General features: G+C 41.5%; 1 protein-coding gene across 1 annotated transcript; it reads right to left on the bottom strand.

Moving 5' to 3' along the window:
* Positions 1–1,485: 1,485 nt before the first annotated feature.
* LOC117084741 (CMT1A duplicated region transcript 15 protein-like protein) lies at positions 1,486–2,744 on the bottom strand. The gene is made up of 2 exons (XM_033213292.1): positions 2,593–2,744; positions 1,486–2,489 (listed from the first exon to the last, which is right to left on the bottom strand). Exons 1-2 carry the CDS (start codon positions 2,741–2,743, stop codon positions 2,332–2,334), a joined length of 309 nt encoding a protein of 102 aa, XP_033069183.1. The 5' UTR covers position 2,744; the 3' UTR covers positions 1,486–2,331.
* Between the last annotated feature and the right edge of the window lie 8,083 nt (positions 2,745–10,827).

Here is a 10,827-nt window from a genome sequence, read left to right as displayed (position 1 = left end):
AAGTGAGCAAGACAACGTCTCAAAAAACAAAAACAAAACGCCCATAAACACCAAATACTCAAACTTAAAATGTTCACGTCAAATATATGTGAGTGTTTCATATGAACTGATGTTAGCACATTGTAATTATCTGTTTTGGAAATTTAAATTGCTGCATGTGGGTAGCTCGCATTGGCTGTCTTAATCGGTCAATTCAATATCACATCACGATGCAAGATACCCCACGGTTGTCTTCTCTTTCACCTTGATTATGTGAGTGACCGACAATTTCCCACAGGTTCTATGTATCATCCTAACTAACATTACGGGACCATAACAATAACCTATGCTTAATGAACACATCTAAACTCAAAACCAATAATTTATCATTGTAGTAAAAATACAACCGAAATGATGAGACAGCTTGCCCAGGGAAAAGCGCTGCGTGCACAATCATTCTCTACGCGATTTCATATTTCTCTGGTCCAATTCTCTGGGAACAATGACAGTGCTCTCTCTTCGCTCTTCCTCTAGTACCTACTTTTCACATGCAAAGGTATAGATCCTAGTGGGAAATAGTGCCTAAGACCACCAACCCCTTGATGGTTTGCTCATAACACTATGAATGAAACTTTCCAAATAATATTAACATCTATCTTTGTCTATCACCATTGCATCAATGTTTGTGTAATCCTATAAAGTTTAGAAGGCCTAGAAGGATGTTTTTGCTTTTTGCAATATAAAAAATGGCCTAACGCAGACATAGATGATATAGATATGGATAGATAGGGGGTGGTATTTTGAAATTTGTTTCTCTAAGGGACTTATTTCACTTCAAATTTGAAATTATTCTGGTTTTAAATGTAACAAATGATAAACCTTATAGAATGACAACACAATTGAACATGTTATAAAGACACAGGGTATATCAAATGATGAACCAATCATTTCATGTTGAGGTTAATATTGTTTTTTTTTTTTTTCCTGAGACTTCAATTCTCAGTAAAGAGAACAGTTTTTATACAGAGGGGCCCTAACACCACCATAGTGGGCTTGTTCTCAGACTGAGGTTCTGCCCACACCCAGCTAGGATGAGAATTTTATTCCTCACACTGTTCTCAGTACTTGTTTATATCCTCCCAAAGTTCATTTTTTTATGCTGTTTGTTCTCTTACATTTAATACATGTATCAAAAAATTATCTTCATTTTTAAAATAAAATTATATGCTATCTTTTAATCTATGTCCCTATAGAATTATCTTGATCCATATACTTTTGTTGTTACAGGCAGATCAGGATAAACTTCCTCTCTCTGGAATAAATGCCATGACCATGCTCTTTGAGCATTATTTTCCTTAAATTATTTTTTAAACAAAAATTAACTTACAATAACCAAATTTCTTTTCAAAGTAATCACATTTATTTTAAGTGAAAAATGTTTACCTTCGGTTATCAAGAATTCTCTGAATACAAAATACTAATTTTTTTAAACTTTAGAAGAAATTGAAAATATCTACTTGTTACTAATCTAAAAATACAGGCTGGTGGTAACTCAATCACACAAACAACCACAACAAGAAGACACAACTATCAGAGATATTCAGGATCACCTCAAAAACACCATCTAACATTAGAGAGTTAAAAAAGGTGTGAACTTTCAAAAAGTTGAGCTTTAATGAAACATCATTTGCATAAACTGGTAATTTAACACTATGAATAAATCCTAGGGCAGGTGGCAGCATGGAGAGACCAAAGCACAAGTGCTGAGTTTGGAAGCTTTGGTTGCTGTACCCTTTGAAGCCGCCCCATGGTCCTCGCACCCCCAGCCCGCCCATTAAGCCCATCCTGGGGAGCACATCAGGAGCAAACAGCCCAGAACCCAGTTGCAGACAGACCTCCATGCCTGGAGCAGGAGGCCGCCTCTGGGAGCAGAAGGAGCTGCTGGAACCCTTTCTCACAGGCTTCTTTTCCTGCTCTCATAGAAGACAAGGCCACCTCTGGGAGCAGGAGGAGCTGCTGGAACCCTTTTCTGCAGGCTTCTCTTCTTGCTCTCAAGCACCTCCTGTGCGCAGATAGATACTCCCAGCACTGGCAGAATGCAAAGGTCCTGCTGCACCTGGGATGTGGCTCTGGTGAATAAAATAAGCCTCTTTCCAGTGAGGTAGATGAGCCAAGGCTGCATACCCTGGTCTCTGACTCCATGGCTCCCACCATGCCCAGGACTAGGGGCAGTGTGGGAGCTGCTGTCTAGGGTGGTGCTGCCCACCCACTCTCTGTCTATCTCCAGCCATGCTGTCAGCTCCAGGGCTGAGGTCAGTGGCTACGGCAGGTAGCCTGAGGTCGGGCAGCTCCTCACTGGGCTGGTCCTTGGCTGTACCGGTGCACCGCCCGGAGGGCTCTGGAGCTGCCTCTAGCTGCAGCGCGGTCTCTAGAGGAGGCCCTCCCTGTGCTGTGGGCTCTGGCTCCACAGTGGGCGCTGGAAGTTCCTCTCTCTGCACATGGCGCAGGAGCTGAAAAAGGGGAAACGGTCACCCATGTCAGTCACTTTCCATTGGAATTTGCAAACATGGAAACCACCTCACTGAATTTAAAGGAATTCTAGCCCTCAGACACCTCTATCTCCAGCCATGTTCTCAGCTCCAGGGCTGAGGCCAGTGACTACGGCAGGTGGCATGAGGTCGGGCAGCTCCTCACTGGGCTGGTCCTTGGCTGTACTGGTGCAGGGCCGGGAGGGCTCTGGAGCTGCTGCCTCTAGCTGCAGCATGGCCTCTAGCTGCAGCATGGGGCCCCCTCCCATGCTGTGGGTTCTGGCTCCACAGAGGGGCGCTGGAAGTTCTCTCTCTGCACGTGCAGCAGGAGCTGAAAAAGGAGAAAGATCACCAACGTCAATCACTTTCCTCTGGAATTTCCAAACACGGAAACAACCTCACTGAATTTAAAGGAATTCCAGCTGAAAAGCACCACCCCCATAACTGTATAGGCTCCCGGATCTCCTCCCGGACAAGGACAATGTGCAGATGCAGGCCCGATGGGATCTCTGGTGAGGCCTGGATTGCCAGGGCCTGCTCTGGGCTGCCCTGTGGTACCTGGGTGCACATTTTTACAAAGGGCCACAGGCATCTGGGGTGAAGGATAAGCCTTCGTCAGCATTGTCGGAAAAGGCTCTTCTGTCATTCCTGAAGGAGCAGCCTTGGGAAGTGGGGAAGCAACACGAAAAATCTCTCTCTCTCGAGTGTCTCTCACCAAGTAAGCTGGCCACAGGGCTGACTCTAGGATATGGGCGCCTGGTTACCAGAGTTCTAAGTTCTGTTCGGGTCTGTCATCAAGTAAGTGAGGTCACTTCTTTAAGTTTCCATCCCCACGGCCCTTTCCTTCCGTAAGACCTACTCAGGACTCAACTGGGCTACTGACTCCTCACCCTCCTCCAAGGTCAACTCCTTACCTAGACACCGTTATGTCCACTCAGGGCCTGCTTGGACACCTGTGCCTGATGTTCACCAGGGGATGGATGTCCTCCTCAGGTCTGATGTCCACCTAGGGCCTGATGTCCGCCTTGGGCTTGTGTCCCACTTGGTGCCTGGTGTCCACTGGGGCCTGATGTCTGTCTGGAGGACTGATGTCCTCCTGAGGTGGGAGGATCTCTGGAGCCCAAGAGGTCGAGGCTACAGTGAGCCGTGATTGCGCCACTGCCCTTTAGTCTGAGTGACAGAGTGAGACCCTGTCTCAAACAAATAAACAAAAAAACACACAAATTATATAGCTATACAAAAATATTTTCTTTCTTTTTAACCTTATTCTATGAGTTTTTTTCTATTATATATTTATTTTACTTTTAAAACCTTTTTTTAAAAACCAAGACACAAACACACACATTTGCCTAAGCCTAAGCAGGTCAGGAGCATCAATATCACTGTCTTCTACCTCCACATCTTGTCCCACTGGAAGGTCTTCAGGGGCAGTAACAGGCATGGAGCTGTCATCTCCTTGATAATAATGCCTTCTTCTGGAAACCTCCTGAAGGACCTGCCCAAGGCTGCTTCACAGTTAACTTAAAAAAAGACTAGTAAACATATACTCTAAAATAACAATTAAAAAGTATATGATATTAAACACATAAAACATTAACATCATTTATTATTTTCATCAAGCATTGTGCACTGTACATAATTGTATGTTCACACCCACATCACCACAAACACGTAAGCTCTGTAGTGTCCAATAAATCTGCCTTTCTTTACCTACAACGGTCTTGGTAAATTCTTTTACCACCCATGCCACCACCTCAGAGAGTCGCTGCTCCCCTATGACATGGAGTAAGGAGGAGATACAGCTGACACCACCCAGGAATATTCCCTGAGGCCAAGCTCAGGCCACAGATTATGTTGAAGCCTCCAACTTCCACACTGTAAGGCACAGGGCACCCAGTTACCAGGCCCCAGGGAGCATGTATGGGTCGGGCACTTGCAGGGGCCCCAGGGTATATCCCAGCACACCGGAGGCCCCTTTCCACACCCAAAACCCCAGGCATGTATAGAGGATCCACACTCCTGCACACAAACACCAGGTAATGCATGAGGGGAAGGGAGGCTACCTTGAGACTAAGCACTGCCTCACTACCTAAAAGCATTCTGTCATCATGAGGGCGAACCAGAGATTGACTCGACTGGCCATTTAATCCATCACTTCGGCCCTTGAGTTACTAACATTGATGGAACTGTTCAAAGTTACTAACTTTGGGTTTTCTGCCCACCTAACTGCCGGAAGCTAAGATGGCAAAATCAGTATCAGTCAAATAAAGCAACATGCGTTAACTTAGGGACCGCTACACAAGCTCACCAGTACATCCTTCTGGTGCCACTAGGATGCCACTTACTCCTCTACATAAGAGAAAATATTTTTAAAGTAGAATATGAATTATTGCTTTTTATGAAGATGTCATTATTAAATTTTATAATTGCCCTGCTTTTTCAAAGTATGACATATAAACAGTTAAATCAATTCAAGATCATTAAATCTTATGAAATAATTTTTATATACATTATCTGCTGAGTTGAATATTTCATAAGTCTTCTCCAACCCAAGCAGTCTTACAAAGACAGAGGCATATGTTTTAAATTACTGAGTTTGATATCAGACACTATAAAGGCTGTTAAGAATGCTGAGATGGATTTGCTTAATAGATGTCAAACCAGCCTGCCTTCACAGGAAGGGCATATAGCCGCTGCACTTGCACTGGACAATTTATTTGTCTGTCTGTGGATAGGATGTAAAGAAAAACAGTGAATAACTTCCAAAGCAGTGAAAACCTTGCAGCTGAGCTCTGGAATTCTTAGTAGAAACCATGAAAAGGGAATGAAAACACTTAGAGCAATTGCAGGTTAGAAACTGGGATTCACAGGAGGTTAACGGAGCACATTGTGTTAAGTGAAATGAGCCAGGCACAAAAAGACAACTACCACATGATCTGACTTATGTGGAATGTAAAACAATTGAACTCACAGAAGCAGAGAGTAGAATGGAGGTTACCAGGGGCTGGGAGGCAGGGACTTGGGGAGACAGTGAAAGCATTCAAAATTGTAGTTAGACAGGAGGAATAAGTTTAAGAGATACATTGCACAACATAGTGACTGCAGTTAATGTATTCTTGAAAATCAAGAAGTGTTCTCACCACAAAAAATAAGTATGCGTATGTTCCTGAGCGCAATGTAATCATTCCACAATCTACTTATTTCTAAACAGGTTTTACACAACATACATACAATTTTATTTGCCATTTAAAAAACTAATTGTAAAAAGAATTAAGTACTGGAAAACTTATCACAGTTTAGGTCAACTCTCTTTGTAAAATTAATGGTTCCTTTCTTAACCAATCTGTTGGTCTATATTAGTTAATGAAATGAAACTTGGTTTATACTCTAAATCTCAACACAAATTGTAGTTGTCTTCTACGTATTAACTGATCTGAAATTAATGGCAGAATCAGAATGAAAGCCATCTTAAAAGAAAGTTATCCCAAATGAAATGTTTTATTAGCCTTTGATTTATCTCTTTTACTTAGAAATAAAATGAATACTTATTATTTTAATAGACTTAATTGCTTCAGGCTATAAACTTTATTACTCAATTTCAACTTCAATTTTTATAGCCTGAGAGACATGCTTTTGAAAATATTCTTGGCTGGGTGTGGTGACTTGGCACCTGTAATCCTAGCTACTCAAGAGGCTGAGGCATGAGGATTTTTGAATCCAGGAGGTGGAGGTTGCAGTGAGCCAAATCATGCCACTGCACTCCAGCCTGGGCAACAGAGGGAGACTCTTTTCAAAAAAAAAAAAAAAAAAGTCATTTTTGAATAAAAACACAACACCTTTAATTCCATGCTATTGTCCTTTATATATTAACTTGTAGAAAAAGAAAAAATTTATATAATGAAATTCATTATGTTCCCCTTTTATTATTATTACTAATATGTTTATTATGTTCCCCTTTATATCACGCAGTTTACTTCTTCATCAACTGCATAATCAGCTGCATATTTCTTCACGGATATTAAATTTGAAGCAATTGTCTTTTAAGATACCCTTTTGTCAGTTTCACTTACTGATGGCAACTTTCTACTTTGAGTAGCATGATTCATCTCTGCTGTCAGGCATTGGGGTTGCTGAGGGAGGAAGGTGTGTGTGTGTGTGTGTGTCTATGTTTGTTTTGTTCACTGACTGCATCTGTCCTACTGGCTGGGAGAAGAACACACACCAACATCTGTCCTGGCAGTGAAGGAGGGAGCAGCCCTCTGGGCACAGAGAGAAACCATCACTGCACCCAGACTGCACCTAGTCTAGTAAAGAACAAGTCTGAGAGCTTGCACGCTAGTGAGATGATCAGTTCCTCACTCTGCTCACACTAGGACAAGGCTGTGACTATCGGCTGGGGCAGAGAGTACACAGCTCAACAGCAGGTTTTTAAATAGGGAGCAGAGTCTTCTTTCTTCCATGTTAAAAACAATCATAATATGGTTCAGCTGACCACCAAGGACTGGGTTATATCCTGCTATTCTCTGAAACTCAATACCATCTTTGAATTTTTTGGACTCTCATAGCCTTTTCTATCTAAATGTGTACTGTTACTCTCATGGCTAAAAGTTGCAGGGAGCAGTCTCTTTCTTTCATTTGTGTTTCCAATTCCTTCTGGTTTCCTATACTATGACACTGTTTTAAACAGAATTTAAAAATCTTTCAGTCAGGCTGCACTCTGTGTTACACATTGGTTTTCGGTGCACTAAAATTCATAGCATTTCCTGTTTGAAAAATAAGAAGTCACAATTTTATTAATCATTATCTGTTTGAAAGCCATGCTAGTGTTAATAGTTACTGTGCTTCTCAACATATTTTAAATGCCCATTCATGTGTTTTCTCTAACATTCCCAGGTTTGCGCTATTATACACAGGGGTAAAAGAAATGACCAGGAGAATCAATGTACAAATCGCTGAAAAAACAAGACAGATCCCAGCAGTTGTTTAGAACAAAACAGACCTGGCTGAGTCTCAAGTACCAAAGCAGCAATCACAAACATGCCACAAGGGGATTTGCTCCAAACAATATTTAAATTTTTTTTAAAAAGTACAATTTATATATGAGCAAAAAGAAAAGAATTAACTGTGTTTCTGAGACAGGGTCTCACTCTGTCACCCAGGCTGAAGTGCAGTGATGCAATCATTGCTCACTGCAGCCTTGAACTCCCAGGCTCAAGAGATCCTCGCACCTCAGCCTCCTGAATGACTGGGACTGTCCGAATGCACACCTGGAAAGGTGAAAACTTATTTATATTTCAATGTAATTCTTTGTGAAGAAGAAAAAATAATAAAGGCATTAGGAATGTAATGCCTAAATAGTAAAGTGTGTTTTTGTGGAAAATGACCGGCAGCCAGAAAAGATGTCTCTCTGCAGAATATTTAGGTCCTGTTTGCAAGAGTAGCGGGGAGCACTGGACACATCACACCTCAACCCACAGGCAAGGCAGGACCCAAGCCACAGCCTTAAATGTATTCATTTGCTAAAAGAAAATGAATACTTCTTTCTCTTCTTCCCATAAACTTAAATCTAGTTTTATCATTAAGTAATTTGTGGCCGGGCACAGTGACTCAAGCCTGTAATACCAGCACTTTGGGAGGCTGAGGCAGGTGGATTGCAAGGTCAGGAGTTTGAGACCAGCCTGACCAACATGGTAAAACCCTGTCTCTACTAAAAATACAAAAATTAGCCGGGCATGGTGGCAGGCGTCTGTAATCCCAGTTACTCCAGAGGCTGAGGCAGGAGAATCGCTTGAACCTGGGAGGGGGAGGTTGCAGTGAGCCAAGATCACATCATTGTACTCCAGCCTGTGCAACAGAGTGAGACTCTGACTAACAATAATAATAATAATTTTCATATTTGAACCCTGATTAATATATCATTTGTGAAGTTGATGTCTGCTTTGATTTCCCCTTTTCTGAATTTTTAGAAAAATGCCAAGTTTCTACATTATGCCTGATTGCCAAGTGAGGGAGTCAGGGTGGAAGCATTTTTCGTGGAAGGTCCTGGTGGTCTCACAGGTAGCATTTAGGATGACATATGAGCTCAGGCGAGAGCAGTTTCTACCTTGTCTCTCACTGGGAAATTATGAATATGATAGGGAGCTTCTTTCAGAATAGCCAACGCTTCCTGCATTTGCAATACAGGGCGTCAGATCCATGTCATGGGGGAAACACTCTTTCTTCTGCTTTCCTAAAATTGTCTCCAACATGAGGGATTTGATAGCATTGAATCATTGAATTCTGTCTGTGATGAAAGAGAATTCTGTCTGCTTGTATTCTGGTTAACCTATTAAGTGTTCCTACAAGAAGCAAACGTTGAAATGGTAAAATGATGAGCGGGATTTTTTTTTTTCCTCCCAGGGGGACAGGGTCTTCCTCTGTCGCCTGGGCTGGAATGTGGTGGCATGATCATAGCTCATTGCAACCTCAGCCTCCTGAGTAGGTGGGACTACAGGCATGTGCCACCACAGCAGCTAATTTTTCAAAAATTTTTTGAAGACAGGGACTTACTATGTTGGTTAGGCTGGTCTTGAACTCCTGGCCTCAAGCAATCCTCTCACTTTGGCCTCTGAAAGTGCTGGGATTATAGGCATGAGCCACCGTGCCAGGCCAGTAAGCAATTTTGATAATAGAAGGGGAATCAAATTTGATAATAGAAAGGGAAATCCAAGAAAAATGATAAAAATAAGCCATATAGCATTAGTGCTATCACAAAGGTTAAAGAAACTAACTTCAAACAGTAGATGATTTAGACAGGGGAAAACTGTTACATAAAGAATTTATCTAATACCTCAAATTCCACCCCACCCTACTGTCTGTCCCTTTTACCTCTATGTTTATTCATGTTCTAAGTATCTATAATTGGTATAATCCACAGAGATACATATTTTAAACCTCAAAGCTTTTCTTATATCAATAGGAAATTTGTAATGCAAGCAGAAAAATGTATGATATAAACAGAGTCAACATATAACAGTTATTCTTCAAAACCAAGTGACAATGCATAATTTAAATACTCTGGTGCTATTTATTTATTTTTGAGACGAAGTTTCACTCCTGTGGCCCAGGCTGGAGTGCAATGGTGCAGTCTTGGCTCACTGCAAACTTAGCCTCCCAGGTCCAAGTGATTCTTCTGCCTCAGCCTCCCAAGTAGCCAGGATTACAGATGCCCACCACCATGCCCGGGCAATTTTTATATTTTTAGTAGAGATAAGGTTTCACCTTCTTGGCCAGGCTGGTCTTGAAGTCTTGACCTCAAGTGATCCACCTGTCTCAGCCTCCCAAAGTGCTGGAATTACAGGCATGAGCTACTGTACCCGACCTCTGGTGCTTTTTAAATATGTATTCCTATTTAAGCCAAATGTTGATTTTTCCTTCAGGTTAATTTCCTGTAGCATTTGTTCTTTTGTACCTAGTGGGAATGGGTTCCCACTGGCACGTCTCCAGTAGTCACTATGATAAATCAGACATTTCCCTGCCAGGTAAAGGAAAACCAGTGAGGATAGTTTGGTATTTTAAATTGTCAAATATCAGTGATAACTTGGCAATCTCATTGCTAAATATTGTAACACAAAACAAAAAACCTTGACTATGGGTTACGTCCTAGCAAGATCTATGGAGGAACAGTGCTGAATGTGTACCTTTTCTCTTTAGGATTTATTATCAATTTTTGCTCTAAGTCTTACATTCTTGGAGTAACAATTTTAATTGGCCAAAACAGAATTTTATAATAATTCTCATCGGCATATCCCCGTCATCACTATGATAAACATTTGGCTGCCAAGTAAAGTAAAACCAATGAAGTACTAAACTGTGAATGCAGGTTCTAAAGCACATTTTAATTTATTTAATAAAATTTGAATCTATTAAGCATTTACTTGGGTGTACCAATATTTACTTTTCCTGGAATAATGATCATTTATGGCTATTCCAGGATCAAATTTTAAATACGATTCTAATTATTTCAAAAGTCAGACCAAATAGGTTATAATAAACAGTATTTTTTTCAAGTTCCCTCATTTTCAGCTGTATATGCTGGTGCATCCCTGTAGTCCCAGCTACTCAGGAGGCTGAGGCAAGAGGATTCCCTGAGCCCAGGAGCTGGAGGTGGCAGTGAGCTGTGACTGCACCACTGTACTCCAGCCTGGGTGACAGAGTGAGAACCCAACTCTTAAAAAACACCAACAATCAAGTCCCTCCATTTTCATTCAATAAAGGAAAAAGCTGAAGTTAAGCATATGAAAACTGAGTGAGGCTCTAAGTTATCATTAATGTGATATTT

This window comes from Trachypithecus francoisi, unplaced genomic scaffold, assembly GCF_009764315.1.
Source record: "Trachypithecus francoisi isolate TF-2019V2 unplaced genomic scaffold, Tfra_2.0 Contig00505, whole genome shotgun sequence".
NCBI lineage: Eukaryota > Metazoa > Chordata > Mammalia > Primates > Cercopithecidae > Trachypithecus > Trachypithecus francoisi.
This window is presented reverse-complemented; position numbering and strand designations above follow the sequence as displayed.